Source organism: Salvelinus fontinalis, chromosome 12 (genome assembly GCF_029448725.1).
Source record: "Salvelinus fontinalis isolate EN_2023a chromosome 12, ASM2944872v1, whole genome shotgun sequence".
Lineage (NCBI taxonomy): Eukaryota > Metazoa > Chordata > Actinopteri > Salmoniformes > Salmonidae > Salvelinus > Salvelinus fontinalis.
In genome coordinates this window covers 22,017,902-22,035,508 of record NC_074676.1, presented here as the reverse complement: position 1 = coordinate 22,035,508, position 17,607 = coordinate 22,017,902, and the positions used below count along the sequence as shown (strand labels likewise).

At 46.2% G+C, this 17,607-nt stretch overlaps 1 protein-coding gene across 1 annotated transcript in view; it reads left to right on the top strand.

The window, feature by feature from the left end:
* The window catches only part of LOC129867705 (phosphatidylinositol phosphatase PTPRQ-like), a 61,019-nt gene that overhangs the window by 4,141 nt on the left and 39,271 nt on the right, over nucleotides 1-17,607 (top strand). Inside the window, 7 exon segments of the mRNA XM_055941259.1 lie at nucleotides 251-434; nucleotides 570-902; nucleotides 905-1,138; nucleotides 14,014-14,072; nucleotides 14,735-14,823; nucleotides 14,972-15,041; nucleotides 15,157-15,213. Of these exon segments, the coding sequence (XP_055797234.1) occupies nucleotides 251-434; nucleotides 570-902; nucleotides 905-1,138; nucleotides 14,014-14,072; nucleotides 14,735-14,823; nucleotides 14,972-15,041; nucleotides 15,157-15,213 (1,026 nt within the window).

Genomic DNA, 17,607 nt, shown 5'->3' with positions numbered 1-17,607 from the left:
ACCTGCTACTGCTCTGGACCGCTCTCAATGACAGAAAGGTAACACACACACATAAACGTGTGAGTGAGAGAAACGGTCTGTATTAGCATGAATGGTGTTTGTTTTTCTAAACAGGCAGACACACTAGTTTCCTCCTTACAGAGGAGTGTGTTAGTCTGTGATTTAAAACTGATGACTGGGACATTCTTAGCGTGTCTGTCTGACACGAACACACACAAAATGTTTTTGTTGTTGTTGTTTCTCTTCACAGGATAAGAGGTGGCCCCACTCGTCCGATGGCTCCTCCTACAACATGACTAGTGCTATGATATCATCATCGCTACCAGCCAATCAGACAGACGGTTTTGCCCTGCAGAAGAACTCTACTGGACCCGGCTACTTTCTTACGCCGTTCTTCTGCAACATCCTTTTATCCTTTATCTGTCACTGGGAAAGTATGCATTAATACAGTCAAAACCCAAGTAAGTATACACCCCATACACCCCAATACCTCTTTAGCACTGCCAGACACACTTTAACTAAATTTCTCTCTGTCTCTCTTTCTCTTTCTCTCTCTCTGTCGCTCTCAGTCCCTCTCCTCCCTCGTTTGTTCACCTTTGACCTGCTGGACGTAACAGAGAGAAAAGCAGATATCCACTGGAGTGACATCACGTTCCTAAACTCCCAACACGCCCCCCAGCTCTATGTCCAATACAAAGATCAGGAGGAAGGGGAAGAAAATGGGGAAGAGGAGAAAGAAAGGGAGAAGAGAAGTGCAGGTCGTGTCCCAGTGTCCCTATTGTCCAGAGGGCTGAAGGTGCCAGGTCTGTCCCCAGGGAAGGTCTACTCTCTGTCCCTCAGAGCCTCTCACCTCACTGGGGCCACTTGAAGCCTTGGGAACACGCACATCACTCACACACGGCCCCTTCCCCCTCGGACATCACCATTTGCAATGTGACAGCCATTCAGATCACAGTAAGCTGGACGGCCCTAGACTCCCAGCATGCTGTGCAGTGGGGCTTCCTGGTTTGCTGGGGGGATGTAGCTTCAGGCCAGGAGAAGAGAATGGGCGTGGCCAGCGGTTCCAGGTAGACTGTGATTGGCAGACTGGAGGGGTTCAGGAAGTACAGGGTCAGAGTTAACTCCGTCACAGAACATGGTGTGGAAAGCTGTGGAGGAACTGACCATACACACTGGTATGAAAGTCTGTGTTTGTGTAATTCTTTATGTGTGCTTCTGCGTGGTTGTGTGTCTTATAAATATATTGAGTGTGTGTTTATGTGGTTCTGTACAGTATATTGACTGTGTGTGTGTTTGTAGGGGTGAGCGCCCCAGGTGGTGTATATGTTTCTAGCAGAGGGGAGAATCTGACAACGTGTTGGCCGACCCTGTCAGGTGCGTGTGTGTAGTTCTGCCGTCACCCAGCTGTGTGAGATAGGGCTTAGTAACAGAGTCGTCAGAAGAGATGCTTTGGGATCCAGCCCCTAGGCATGGACATAACTATGAAGTAATCTGTCTTGACTGTCACCACACACTTATGGTACCTCTGTAGAGTGTGTGTGTGTGTGTGTTTATAACGTGTGTGTGCATGTATACTGTGTGTATGTGGTCGAGTATCTGTATAATGTGTGTGTATGTGGTTGAGTATCAAATCAAATGTCATATAGACTAAGAGTGAAATGCTTACTTAAGCAGCATTTTTTGGGCCCTTCCTAACAATGCAAAGAGAAAATGAGAAATTAAAGAAAAAAATAACACCAGGAATAAATATCCAATGGGTAACGATAACTTCACTATATACATGGGGTACGAGGACCGAGCCAATGTGCAGGGGTACGAGGTAAATGAGGTAGATACAGTTGAAGTCGGAAGTTAACATACACTTAGGTTGGAGTCATTAAAACTAATTTTTCAACCACTCCACAAATTTCTTGTTAATGAACTATAGTTTTGGCAAGTCGGTTAGGACATCTACTTTGTGCATGACACAAGTCATTTTTCCAACAATTGTTTACAGACAGATTATTTCACTTATAATTCACTTTATCACAATTCCAGTGGGTCATGAGTTTACATACACTAAGTTGACTCTGCCTTTAAACAGCTTGGAAAATTCCAGAAATTATGTTATGGCTTTAGAAGCTTCTGATAGGCTAATTGACATCAATTGAGTCAATTGGAGGTGTACCTGTGGATGTATTTCAAGGCCTACCTTCAAACTCAGTGCCTCTGCTTGACATCATGGAAAAATCTAAAGAAATCAGCCAAGATCTCAGAAAAAAATTTGTAGACCTCCACAATTCTGGTTCATCCTTGGGAGCAATTTCCAAGCGGCTGAAGGTACCACGTTCATCTGTACAAACAATAGTGCGCAAGTATAAACACCATGGGACCACGCAGCCGTCATACCGATCAGGAAGGAGACGCATTCTGTCTCCTAGAGATGAACTTACTTTGGTGCAAAAAGTGCAAATCAATCACAGAACAACAGCAAAGAAACTTGTGAAGATGCTGGAGGAAACAGGTACAAATGTATCTATTTCCACAGTTAAACAAGTCCTATATCGACATAACCTGAAAGGCCGCTCAGCAAGGAAGAAGCCACTGCTCCAAAACCGCCATAAAAAGCCAGACTACGGTTTGCAACTGCACATGGAGGCAACGATTGTACTTTTTGGAGAAATGTCCTCTGGTCTGATGAAACAAAAATAGAACTGTTTGGCCATAATAACCATCGATATGTTTGGAGGAAGAAGGGGGAAGCTTGCAAGCCGAAGAACAAAATAGATTGCATCATGAGCCAGGAAAATTATGTGGATAAGCTTGGTCGCAAATGGGTCTTCCAAATGAACAATGACCCCAAGTATACTTCCAAAGTTGTGGCAAAATGGCTTAAGGACAACAAAGTCAAGGTATTAGATTGGCCACAAAGCCCTGACCTCAATCCTATAGAACCTTTGTGGGCAGAACTGAAAAAGCGTGTGAGAGCCAGGAGGCCTACAAACCTGATTCAGTTACACCAGCTCTGTCAGGAGGAATGGGACAAAATTCACCCAACTTATTGTGGGAATCTTGTGGAAGGCTACCCGAAACGTTGGACCCAAGTTAAACAATTTAAAGGCAGTGCTACCAAATACTAATTGAGTGTATGTAAACTTCTGACCCACTGGGAATGTGATGAAAGAAATAAAAGCTGAAATAAATCATTCTCTCTACTATTATTCTGACATTTCACATTCTTAAAATAAAGTGGTGATCCTAACATGACCTGAGACAGGGAATTTTACTAGGATTAATGTCAGGAATTGTGAAAAACTGAGTTTAAATGTATTTGGCTAAGGTGTATGTAAACTTCCGACTTCATCTGTAGGTAGGGATAAAGTAAATAGTCAACAGGATAGATAAGAAACAGCAGCAGTGTATGTGATGAGTCAAAAGAGTTAGTGCAAAAAGGGTCAATGCAGATAGTTAAATAGTTACCCAATAGCTACCCGGACTAACTATTTAGCAGTCTTATGGCTTGGTGTAGAAGCTGTTCAGGATCCTGTTGGTTCCAGACTTGCTGTATCGGTACCGCCTAGTATAGAGGTCCAGGATAGCAAGGGAGCTCGGCCCCAGTGATGTACTGGGCCGTATGTACTACCCTCTGTAGCGCCCTTAGGTGGGATGCCAAGCAGTTGCCATATCAAGTGGTGATACAGCTAGTCAAGATGCTCTCAATGGTGCAGCTGTAGAACTTTTTGAGGATCTGAGTGCCCATGTCCAATCTTTTCAGCCTCCTGAGGGGGAAGAAACGTTGCCGTGCCTTCTTCATGACTGTGTTGGTGTGTGTGGAGTGGGCCATGATAATTGCCAGGTCACTGACCTCCTCCCTATAAGCTGTCTCATCGTCGTCGGTGATCAGGCACCGTTGTGGGTGACCAGAGAGTACCGGAGGGACGTAAGCACACACCCCCGTTTTGAAGGTCAGCGTAGCGGATGTGTTGTTACCGACCCTCACCACCTGGGGTCCGTCGGGAAGTCCAGGATCCAGTTGTGCAGGGGGGTGTTCAGTCTCAGCGTCCTGAGCTTAGTGATGAGCTTGAAGTCCATTATGGTGTTGAGCGCTGAGCTATAGTCAATGAACAACATTCTCACATAGGTGTTCCTCTTGTCCAGGTGGGAGAGGGTGGTGTGGAGTGCAATAGAGATTGCATCATCTATGGATCCGTTTGTGCGGTATGCAAATCGGAGTGGGTCCAGGGTGTCTGGGATGATGGTGTGAGCCAGGATCAGTCTTTCAAAGTATTTCATGGCTACAGATGTGAGTACTACAGGGTGATAGTCATTTAGACATGTTACCTTGGCGTTCCTGGGCACAGGGACTATGGTGGTCTTCTTGAAACATGTAGGTATTACAGACTGTGTCAGGGAGAGTTTAAAAATGTCAGTGAAGACACTTGCCAGCTGGTGAGCGCATGCTCTGAATACTTGTCCTGGTCATTCGTCTGGCCCTGCGGCCTTGTGAATGCTAACCTGTTTAAAAGTCTTACTCACATTGGGTACGGAGAGTGAGATCACACAGTCATCCGGAACAGCTGGTGCTCTCGTGCATGGTTCAGTGTTGCTTGCCTCTAAGCAAGCATAGAAGGAATTTAGCTTGTCTGGTAGGCTTGCGTCACTGGGCAGCTCGTGGCTAGGTTTCCCTTTGTAATCTACGATTGTTTTCAAGCCCTGCCACATCCAACGAGCGTCAGAGGATTCAATCTACGTCCTGTATTGACGTTTTGACTGTTTGATGGCTAATCAGAGTTCATAGCGGGATTTCTTATAAGTGTCTGGATTAGTGTCCTGCTCCTTGATAGTGGCAGCTCTAGCCTTTAGCTCAGTGTGGATGTTGCCTGTAATCCATGGCTTCTGGTTGGAATATATAAGTAAGGTTACTGTGGGAACGATGTCGTTGATGCAGTTATTGGCGGCCTGCATACTCACAAGCCATGTCACTAATTGAGCATGTTTGGGATGCTCTGGATCGACGTGTTCCAGGTCCCGCCAATATACAGCATATTCGCACAACCATTGAAGAGGAGTTGGACAAGATTCCACAGGCCACTATCAACAGCCTGATCAACTCTATGCGAAGGAGATGTTTTGCGTTGCATGAGTCAAATGGTGGTCACACCAGATACTGACTGGTTTTCTGGTGTTTTTCAGGCCCCTATAATTTTTTTAAGGTATCTATGACCAACATATGCATATCTGTATTCCCAGTCATGTGAAATCCATAGATTAGGGCCTAATGAATTTATTTAAATTGACTGATTTCCTTATATGAACTGTAACTCAGTAAAATCTTTGGAAAAAAAATCTTTACATTTTGCGTTTCTATTTTGTTCAGTCCATGTCCTTGTTCAGCCACGACTCCAGGAAACATAGGATATAACAGTTCTTCAGGTCCCGTTGATAGGATAGTCTCGAACGGAGCTCGTCCAGTTTTTTCTCTAGTTATTGTCAGGACCCGGTGCGAGAAACAGTCACTAATAATCGTCAGAACCCAGAAGATGAGGCAGACACAGCAGTACTAGAGATGGTGGTTTAATAAAAGAACAAAATCTTCAGGCAAAGAAACTAAATCCACAATGTCCAAAAATAAAGCCAAGAGGCACAAAATGGAAATCCTCCAAAATACAAAAGAAACTCCACAAAGTGGTAAAAAAACAGCAGGGAAAAACAAACCTCAAAAGACTACTCAAATAATACACAAGAACTAAACCAGAGAACCTCTGGAAAATCCAACAAGAGAAATATCTGTATAAAACAAGGCTTGGGCTGGGGCTGGGTGCTAACTTACAAACACTGAGCAAGGAACACACAGGGTTTAAATACTACCAAGGGAATGACCTACAGGTGCAAACAATAATTAGAGCAAGAAAAACAAAAGGTACAAAAAAGGTGCAATGGGGACATCTAGTGACCAAAACCCGAACAGTCTTGGCCAAAACCTGACAGAATCCCCCTCCTAGGAACGGCTCCTGACGTTCCTACCAGCCTTCTCAGGGTGGAGGGTCCTGAACTGACGAATGAGGTCAGGGTCCAGTATGTCCTTGGCAGGAACCCAGGAGCGCTCCTCGGGACCGTAGCCTTCCCAGTCCACCAGATACTGCCAGGACCGCTGCACCCGGCGGGAATCCAGTATCCGGTGGACGGTATAAGCCGACTGGCCACCGATGACACGGGGAGGAGGGGGAGGTCTGCCTGCCGGGATAAGGGGAGAAAAAACAGGTTTTAATAAAGAAATGTGAAATGTTGAGTTGATCTTAAGGGATCTGGGTAAGTGCAGGCGAAAAGTAACGGGATTGACTCTCCTGGCAATCTTAACCTGTCTAGGATCAGCGTGGCGCTAGCGGCACACCCCCCCCCCCCCACTGAAAAACCAGTGCCGCGAAATTCAAAAAAAATATTTTTTTAAAATATTTAACTTTCACACATTAAAGTCCAATACAGCTAATGAAAGACACAGATCTTGTGAATCCAGTCAACATTTCCGATTTTTAAAATGTTTTACAGGGAAGACACAATATGTAAAGATGTACATCTATTACCTAAAAACACATTAGCATAATCCACCATCTTTTATTTGTCCACCAACACCAGTAGCCATCACCAATTCGGCTAAACTAAGATATTTATAGCCCCTAACCAACAAAAAAACTCATTAGATGACAGTCTGATAAAATATTTATGGTATGGGATAGGTTTTGTTAGAAAAAAGTGCATATTTCAGGTAGATGGCATAGTTTACAATTGCACCCACCATCACAAATGGACTAGAATAATTACAATGAGCAACGTGTTTACCTAACTACTAATCATCAAACATTTCGTAAAAATACACAGCATACACGAATCGAAAGACACAGATCCTGTGAATACAGACAATATTTCAGATTTTCTAAGTGTCTTACAGCGAAAACACAATAAATCGTTATATTAGCTTAGCACATAGCAATTAGCAGCCCAGCATTGATTCTAGCCAAAGTGAGCGATAAAAGTCAACATCGCCAAAAGATATTAATTTTTTCACTAACCTTCTCAGAATTCTTCCGATGACACTCCTGTAACATCACATTACAACATGCATATACAGTTTGATCGAAAATGTTTATATTTAGCCCCCAAAATCATGGTTAGACAATGTGAAATGTAGCTCAGTTGGTCAGAAAATGTCCTTGCGCCACTTAGACAGTGATCTACTCTTATACATAAATACTCATAAACGAGACTAAAAAATACAGGGTGGACAGGGATTGATAGACAATTTAATTCTTAATACAATTGCGTTATTACATTTTTTAAATTATCCTTACTTTTCAATACAGTTTGCGCCAAGCGAAGCTACGTCAAAAAACATGGCGTCCTAAGCCACTAAAATGTTTCGACAGAAACACGATTTATCATAATAAAAATGTCCTACCTTGAGCTGTTCTTCCATCAGTATCTTGGGCAAAGGATCCTTTCTTGGGAGAAATCGTCTTTTGGTGGAAAGCTGTCCTCTTGCCATGTGGAAATGTCAACTGCGTTCGGGATGAACTGAAAAGCGTGCCCAACTTTTCACATCGTTGCAAAAATAAATGTCCCAAAATCGCACTAAACGGATATAAATTGCTATAAAACGCTTTAAATTAACTACCTTATGATGTTTTTAACTCCTATAACGAGTGAAAAGATGACCGGAGAAATATAACAGGCTAAACTAACGCTTGGAACAGGTGCGCGCCGGTGTCCTCTAGGCTCATGACGCAGCTCCCAAAGAATGACTAGCTTCAGGGTTTTTTCATTTGTAGGGCCTGTGAACGCGCAATCGACCCCGTTGGAATCGTCATCACGTAAAGGCATCCAGGGGAAGACGTAAGAAGTGTCCGTATAGTCATAGCAACGACAGTGCCCTTGTAACTGACTTCAGAAGAGTGGCCAACATTTCTCAAATCTGACTCCATGTCAGGGAAATTGCTGTAGAATGGGCTCTGTTCCACTTAGAGACAAAATTTCAACTCCTATAGAAACTATAGACTGTTTTCTATCCAATAATAATAATAATATGCATATTGTACGATCAAGGATTTTGTGGGAAGCCGTTTAAAAAATTAGCCAAATTAGCATAAATAGTCTAAACAGCGCCCCCATCCCCAACAGGTTAAAGGGACCGATGAACCTCTGGGACAGCTTGCGAGACTCCACCCGTAGTGGTAAATTCTTAGTTGAGAGCCATACTCTCTGGCCGGGGTACAGGGTAGGACCGGGACGGCGACGTCTGTTGGCTTGTCGTTGGTACTGCTGAGAGGAACGCAGAAGATTAAGACGTGCCTTCTTCCACGTAAGCCGACAGCGTCTGATGAACCTCGAGGCTGAAGGCACTCTGACTTCTGCCTCCTGGTCCGGGAACAATAGAGGCGCATAGCCAAACTGACACTCATGCGGGGATATACCAGTGGAGGAGGAGCACAAGGTGTTGTGCGCGTACTCGGCCCAAACAATGAAGGATGACCATGTGGACGGGTTGTTGGAAACCATGCATCTGAGGGTGGTTTCCAGCTCCTGATTCATCCTCTCAGTTTGGCCATTGGACTCCGGATGGTACCCTGAAGATAAACTGGCCGTGGCCCCTATGAGTTGGCAGAAGGCCTTCCAAAACCTTGAGGCGAACTGGGGACCTTTGTCGGAAACCATATCTTGCGGAATCCCAAAGACTCGGAACACATGGTTAATCACCAACTCAGCTGTTTCCTTGGCAGAAGGTAATTTGGTCAAGGGAACAAACCTGGCCGCCTTAGAAAACCTGTCGATGATGACTAGGATCGTAGTATTACCATGGGACGGAGGAAGGCCAGTAATAAAGTCCAACGAGATATGGGACCAGGGTCGGTGGGGAATAGATAGAGGGTGAAGGAGTCCTTGAGGGCGGAGGTGAGAAGATTTGCCCTGGCAGCACACGGAACAGGCCTTGACGAAAGTGGCAACGTCTTCTTTTATGGTGGGCCACCAGAACTTACGCTGGATGAACTCCAAGGTGCGACCTACGCCCGGGTGACAGGTGAGGCGAGAGGAGTGCCCCCACAGAAGGACTTGGGACCTTGCTGCCTTGGGAACAAACAACCGATTAGCAGGACCTCCTCCAGGGCCCGGTTCGATGGCTTGAGCTTGTTTCACGGAATCCTCCACTTGCCACGAGATCGGAGCCACGATCTTAGCGGCCGGAAGGACAGTCATGTCAGTATCTTCTCGAATGGCAGGAGAGTAGATTCGTGACAAGGCGTCCGGTTTGAGATTCTTCGACCCGGGTCTATAGGTGAGGATAAACTGAAATCGGCTGAAGAAAAGAGACCATCGAGCTTGTCTGGAGTTCAACCGCTTCGCCTGCTGGATATACTCCAGATTTTTGTGGTCCGTAAGCACTTGAAACGGTTGAGAAGCCCCCTCGAGCCAGTGTCTCCATTCCTTCAATGCCATCTTAACCGCTAGGAGTTCACGATCCCCCACATCGTAATTCCTCTCGGCCGGGGTAAGCCGGTGAGAGAAGAAGGCGCAAGGATGAAGCTTCTTGTCTTCACCCCTCTGAGATAGGACAGCTCCAACCCCAACCTCTGATGCGTCTACCTCCACCACAAAAGGTTCATCCGCCGTTGGTAGTGTCAGGATGGGAGCAGAGAGGATGCGCTGCTTGAGTCCTTGGAAGGCCGTCTCAGCTTCTCTTCCCCACAGAAACCTTGTGTTGCCACCCTTGGTTACAGCTGAGAGAGGAGCTGCCACCGAGCTGAAGTTCTTGATGAACTTGCGGTAGGTAAAAGTTGGTGAAGCCCAGGAAACGCTGAACTTCCTTAACGGACTTGGGGGTGGGCCAATCCGCTACCGCCCCTACCTTCTTGGGGTCCATCTGGACTCGACCGGGTTCCACTATAAATCCCAGGAATTGTACTCGAGAGGAATGGAATTCACACTTTTCCGGCTTAACGTACAAATGGCTGTCTAGGAGGCGTTTGAGCACTTGTCTGACATGCTTAGTGTGTTCTTGAAGGGAGCTCGAAAAGATGAGGATGTCATCCAAGTAAACAAACACGAAGATGTTAAGCATATCCCTAAGCACATCGTTTATGAGCGCTTGGAACACAGCCGGGGCGTTGGTCAGGCCGAAGGGCATCACCGAGTATTCGTAGTGACCAGTAGGCGTGTTGAAAGCGGTCTTCCACTCGTCCCCGGGTTTGATCCGCACAAGATGGTATGCGTTCCGCAGGTCAAGCTTAGTGAAGACAACTGCTTCCTGGAGCAGCTCAAAGGCTGTGGCCATAAGGGGTAGCGGGTAGCGGTTACGGACGGTTATGGCATTGAGTCCCCGGTAGTCAATGCAAGGTCGTAATCCACCGTCTTTCTTGGCCACAAAGAAAAACCCTGCTCCCGCCGGCGAGGTAGATGGACGCCAGAGGCCTGCTGCCAGAGCGTCCTTGATGTAGGTATCCATAGCAGCTCGTTCGGGAGGAGAAAGGGAAAAGATCCGACCCCTGGGAGGGCAGGTCCCCGGAAACAGGTCGATGGTGCAATCGTAAGGTCTATGGGGTGGTAGATTGGTGGCCCTCTGTTTGCTAAATACCAGTTTGAGGTCATGGTAACACTCGGGAACTCGGGACAGGTCGATGGATTCTAGAGACTCGGAAGGGGAACTCTGGGAACTCGGGAAGATACAAGTGGCTTGGCACGTAGGACCCCACTGCTTGATAGTGCCCACAGATCAGTCGATGTGAGGGTTATGGCTGTGAAGCCAGGGATAACCAAGGACGAGAGGGAACTCGGAACAGGAGATCAGATGAAAGTTCATCACTTCCTGGTGTTGGGAAACTGAAAGTCGCAAGGGGGTAGTGGCACGAGTGACAAGTCCAGATCCCAAAGGGCTTCTATCCAACGTAGTAACCCTTATGGGGTCACTTAGAGGTTCAGAAGGAACGCCATTTTCCTTCGCCCAGACCCCATCCATGAAGTTACCTGCGGCTCCAGAGTCTACCAAAGCTTGAAGAGAAAACTCGTGGTCGTCCCAGGAAAGCGTAACTGGAATAAGCAGGCGGGAGTTGGATGGATGGGAGGAGGTTATGTTTCCCGTTACAGTCCTCCCAGGCCTGCACGGGAGAGTGCGTTTCCCTGGAGCCCGGGACACGTGGAGCAGAAATGGCCCGGTATGCCGCAATATAGACAGCATCGCTCCCTCATCCGGCGGTCTCTCTCAGCCTGGGAGATGCGTCCAACCTGCATGGGTTCTGGTGGAGCCAGCGAGGATAAAGGTGGAGACTCGGAGCTGGAACCGATGGGAGCTAGGGTGAGCGGTCTACGGTTGAGTTCTCTCTCTCTCAGACGCTGGTCTATGCGTGAAGCCAACTTGATAAGGGACTCGAGGTTGTCCGGTGGTTCCCGAGTGGCCAGTTCATCTTGGATGGTGTCAGAAAGACCCTTCAAAAAACACACTGTGAGCGCCTCGTCGTTCCAGCCACTTGCTGCTGCCACAGTGCGGAACTGGATGGCATAGTCCGTCACGCTGCGCCGACCTTGGCGGAGAGTCAGGAGCTGTTTGGCTTAGTCAGGGCCGTTGGTAGGACCTTGAAACACTCGCTTGAATTCTTCAGCAAAGGTAGAGTAGCTGGCACAGCAGGGACTTTGGGCATCCCACACAGCAGTAGCCCAGGCTAGGGCTTTTTCCGACAGCAGGGTGATGATATATGCTATCTTAGACCGGTCGGTGGGAAACGACGATGGTTGCAGCTCAAAGGAGAGAGAACATTGGGTGAAAAACCCCTTACAAACACTCGGACCCCCTGAGAACCGTTGGGGAGGCGGCAGACGAGGTTCAGCCAGGGGGTTAACTGCCAGGGGCACTTGAATCGGATGAACTGGAGCAGAAGCGGTTGCCGGGGAAAGTCGATCCGAAATCTGCTTTATGGAAGTCAGCATCTCTGACAGAAGTTGAGAATGTCTAGCCATTAAAGCCTCTTGCTGAACCAGAGCAGCTTCGTGGCGTTGGACAGTCCCCTCGTGGTGGGACAGCATGGAAAAAAAATCCTGGGTACTGGCTGCCTCTGGGTTCATTATAATGGCTCAGTGTTTCTGTCAGGACCCGGTGCGAGAAACAGTCACTAATAATCGTCAGAACCCAGAAGATGAGGCAGACACAGCAGTACTAGAGATGGTGGTTTAATAAAAGAACAAAATCTTCAGGCAAAGAAACTAAATCCACAATGTCCAAAAATAAAGCCAAGAGGCACAAAATGGAAATCCTCCAAAATACAAAAGAAACTCCACAAAGTGGTAAAAAACAGCAGGGAAAAACAAACCTCAAAAGACTACTCAAATAATACACAAGAACTAAACCAGAGAACCTCTGGAAAATCCAACAAGAGAAATATCTGTATAAAACAAGGCTTGGGCTGGGGCTGGGTGCTAACTTACAAACACTGAGCAAGGAACTGAGGAACACACAGGGTTTAAATACTAACAAGGGAATGACCTACAGGTGCAAACAATAATTAGAGCAAGAAAAACAAAAGGTACAAAAAAGGTGCAATGGGGACATCTAGTGACCAAAACCCGAACAGTCTTGGCCAAAACCTGACAGTTATTATACATTCCTGAGGGTAGATGTGGTTTATTTACTCGCCGTCGTAGTCTCATCAGGGAGAATCTCCGGGACTTGAAAGAGATTAGGGCCTGGTTTGGGATGAGCAGTACATCCACAGCTGCTGCCTCTTTGAAAAATATGTCTTCATCTAAATCGAGGTTAGTGATTGCTGTTCTGATGTCCAGAAGCTGTTTCCGGTCATAGGAAATGATGGTGGAAATATTATGTACCAAAAAAGACAAAATCAGCGTAAAAAACACACACAAAAGAACAGAATTGGTCAGGCGCCCGTAAGACGGCAGCTATCCATCTCTGCAGCGCCATCTCATGTGAGTTGCACACACATTATAAAGATACTCGACCGCATATCTATAGAATATGTTAATATATGTGTGTTAGGTCCAGAAGGTGTGTGTTCAGAGGGCAGTGTTCTCTGGTTTGCTACCAGGCAGGCTGTACCACTTCTTTCTGAGGATGGAGAAAGAGTCCTTCAGAGACAGCCCCCCTGTCACACTCAACGTCACAGAGAAAGAGTCCTTCACAGACAGCCCCCCTGCGCACGCACGCACGCGCGCACGCACACACACACACACACACACACACTCACACACACACACACACACACACACACACACACACACACACACACACACACACACACACACACACACACACACACACACACACACACACACACACACCTGTCTCCCTGGCTCTGCTTAATCAGTGTGTGTGTGCATGTGCGTGTTTGTTAGCTCCCAGTCCAGCGGCGAGGTGAAAGGCAATTACAAACCAAACATCCAATCAGCAGTTGAACCTCTGCCCAGGAGACATGGTGAGTCCTGCCCTCCTGGCACACTGTGTTCTTATTGGCTGATCTAGCTGTCCCTTGCTGTCTGGGTAACACTGGTTGTGTTTGTGTGTGTTTTCATGTTTGTGTGTGTGTGCGTGTGCGTGCGTGCGAGCGTGTGTGTGTAGGTCCTACATGTTTGAGGGCCTCTCCCCAGGAAGCCATTGCACAGTAGATGTTATCAGCAGCAATGGAGAGAGAAGGAGTACAAATGCTTCTGTAGACATCAACACCAGTGAGTAATGGAGACACACAAACACACACCAGATATTTGACTGACAGCAACTGTGAGTTATCTTGGGAGGTTCCAGCAGGAACTGAGGAATTCAGAGTTTAAGAGGTTAAGGTCAAGGTCAAGGTCAAGTTCAAATGCTTTTTTTTCTACATACACACACACACACACACACACAAACCTCCACAACACATCACACACACTACATATTAACCACATACAACGAACCCAGTACGATTAATTAAGATTGGTTGAGAGCGACGAGGGGAATGTTGATTGACTGATATGACAACAGATGTTCTGATTGTTGTTTCTCTCTAGTCCCAGGAGCCCTACAGGAAGTGCTGGTGGTGGAAGAGGATGTGACCTCATCAGTGTTTGTGAGTTGGGGAGCTTCCGCAGGGGGATGGAGGGGTACAAGGTAGTACACCGTCCTATCCTCTCCCTTACACTCTCCTCTCTCTCTCTCCTATTTTATTCTCCTCTCCTTTCCTTTCCTTTCCTCTTTTCTCCATAATTTATCATTTACATCCTCTAACCAATCATTAACAATGGCAAATCATTAGCAACAACAGTCTCAGTTTACCCATTCATAATAAGCCCTTTACATACACACATGCACACACAAATGTACAAACACACAGTCATCACTCTCTCTCTCTCACACACTAACACACACACACATAGAATGAGTTCTTCGTAAGAGGAAGCAGGACAGGTGGGTCAAGTAACACTCAAGAGAACACACTCACCTGGTGGTTGCCTAGTGATCGTCGTCAGCGCAGATTGGCTCTGGTTACCGGCCCTTTAAAGATGTATGACCCCCCACCACAGCCACCGCCAGGGAGAATGACCAAGCACAATACACACACACAGACAGACTTACTGCTTTATTCTGTCCAGATAAACAGAAATGCTGTTCGCTCTATGTCATTGATTTGGGGTTTGTCACTGCCCAAACAACATTTGATTTTGCCCAAACAACATCCAACATTTTATTTTGTCCTCTAATGTTTTGTCTGATTGTGTGTGTTCTTCTTAGCTACTGTTGTGTCCATCAGGGGACAAGTCGTCATGTCGTGAGATGGTGGTCCATAGCAACAGTCTCCAAGTTGGAGGTTTGACCCCAGGGTCAGATTATGACATTACCATCCTTAGCCTGCTGGGATCATACACCAGCCAACCTGTCATTACACAGTTGTCCACACGTAAGACACAAACACACACACACACAAATGAACCTCTTTGTGGCAACTCTAAATGTGGCTGGCCATATCAGGGCCGTATCAGAGTTCCTAGTTGTAACCTTTGACCCTCAGATATGTGGAGAGACTGAGACAGAGCTGAGTGTGAGATGAGCCAGATGAGACGTTATACTAATGTGTGTGTGTGTGTGTGCTGCAGGTCTGCTGGTGTGTGTTCCCTTGCTCTCCTCCATGTTTTCCTCCATGTCTCTCCTCCAAGTCTCCCTGTGCCGTGGTGAAGTGGGACACTGCCATTGGCCAGTTTGACTTCCACAGGGTAACTGTGGGAAACCACACGCTAGTGGTTGAGGCACGGCTGTAGCTACAACATGAGCATCAGACAAGGAGAGGCGGGGACAGCAGCCCCCCTGACCGTAACCACAGGAGTGCAACACAACTAATACTGAACAAAAATATAAATGCAACATGCAACAATTTCAATGATTTTAATGAGTTACAGTTCATATAAGTCAATTGAAACAAATTAATTAGGCCCTAATCTATGAATTTCACATGACTGGACAGAGGCACAGCCATGGGTGGGCCTGGAAGGCATAGCCCCACCCACTTGGCAGCCAGGTCCACCGACTGGGGATCCAGGCCCAGCCAGTCAGAATGAGTTTTTCTACACAAAAATACATATATCAATATCTGTCCCTCCCTCCATCTCTATCCCTCTCTTTCTCTCAGTACAGGGCCGTGTGCGAGGTGTGTGTGTGGTGAGTGTGTCTGCTCAGAACTTCTCTCTGCGTTGGGAGCAGTCAGAGGGGTATGTGGACCAGTACCTTGTCAGCCTGCTGCCCATCCAAGGATCTGTCTCTGTCTACCACACACACAATGGACACGTACAGGTACACACAGACACACACAGACACAGACACAGACACAGACACAGACACACACACACACACACACACACACACACACACACACACACACACACACACACACACACACACACACACACACACACACACACACACACACACACACACACACAGTAGATGTTATCAGCAGCAGTGGAGACGAGAAGTTAACCTGCTTCTATTAACATCAACACAAGTGAGTTATGGAGAAACATACTAGCACATATAGTGGCTTGCGAAAGTATTTACCCCCTTGGCATTTTCCCCTATTTTGTTGCCTTACAACCTGGAATTAAAATAGATTTTTGGGGGGTTTGTATCATTTGATTTACACAACATGCCTACCACTTTGAAGATGCAAAATATTTTTTTATTGTGAAACAAACAAGAAATAAGACAAAAAAAACAGAAAACTTACATAACTATTCACCCCCCCAAAGTCAATACTTTCTAGAGCCACCTTTTGCAGCAATTGCAGCTGCAAGTCTCTTGGGGTATAAGCTTGGCACATCTAGCCACTGGAAGTTTTGCCAATTCTTCATGGCAAAACTGCTCCATTTCCTTCAAGTTGGATGGGTTCTGCTGGTGTACACCAATCTTTAAGTCATACCACATATTCTCAATTGGATTAGGGTCTGGGCTTTGACTAGGCCATTCCAATATATTTAAATGTTTCCCCTTAAACCACTCAAGTGTTGCTTTAGCAGTCCTGCTGGAAGGTGAACCTCCGTCCCAGTCTCAAATCTCTGGAAGACTGAAACAGGTTTTCCTGTAATTAGCGGCATCCATCATTCCTTCAAGTCTGACCAGTTTCCCAGTCACTGCCTATGAAAAGCCTCCCCACAGCTTGATGCTTCCATCACCATGCTTCACTGTGGGGATGGTGTTCTCGGGGTGATGATGGGTGTTGGGTTTGCACCAGATATAGTTTTTTCCTTGATGGCCAAAAAGCTCAATTTTAGTCTCATTTGACCAGAGTACCTCCTTCCATATGTTTGGGGAGTCTCCCAAATGCCTTTTGGCGAACACCAAACGTGTTTGCTTATTTTCTTCTGTAAGCAATGGCTTTTTTATGGCCACTCTTCTGTAAAGCCCAGCTCTGTGGAGTGTACGGCTTAAAGTGGTCCTATGGACAGATTCTCCAATCTCCACTGTGGAGCTTTGAAGCTCCTTCAGGATTATCTTTGGTCTCTTTGTTGCCTCTCTGATTAATGCCCTCCTTGCCTGGTCCGTGAGTTTTGGTGGGCGGCCCTCTCTTGGCAGGATTGTTCTGGTGCCATATTCTTAAAATGTTCAAATAATGGATTTAATGGTGCTCCGTGGGATGTTCAAAATTTCTGATATTTTTTTTATAACCCAACCCTGATCTGTATTTCTCTACAACTTTGTCCCTAACCTGTTTGGAGAGCTCTTTGGTCTTCATGGTGCCACTTGCTTGGTGGTGCCCCTTGCTTGGTGGTGTTGCAGACTCTGTGGACTTTCAGAACAGGTGTATATCTACTGAGATCATGTGACAGATCATGTTACACTTAGAATGCACACTTATGAACTTTATTTAACTAATTATGTAACTTCTGAAGGTAATTGGTTGCACCAGATCTTATTTAGGGGCTTCGTAGCAAAGGGGGTGAATACATATGTACGCACCACTTTTCCGTTTATTATTATTTATTTTTTTAATTAAAAAGTTATTTTTTCATTTCACTTCACCAATTTGGACTATTTTGTATATGTCCATTACATGAAATCCAAATCCAAATAAATGTAATCTACAAGTTGTAATGTAACAAAATAGGAAAAATGCC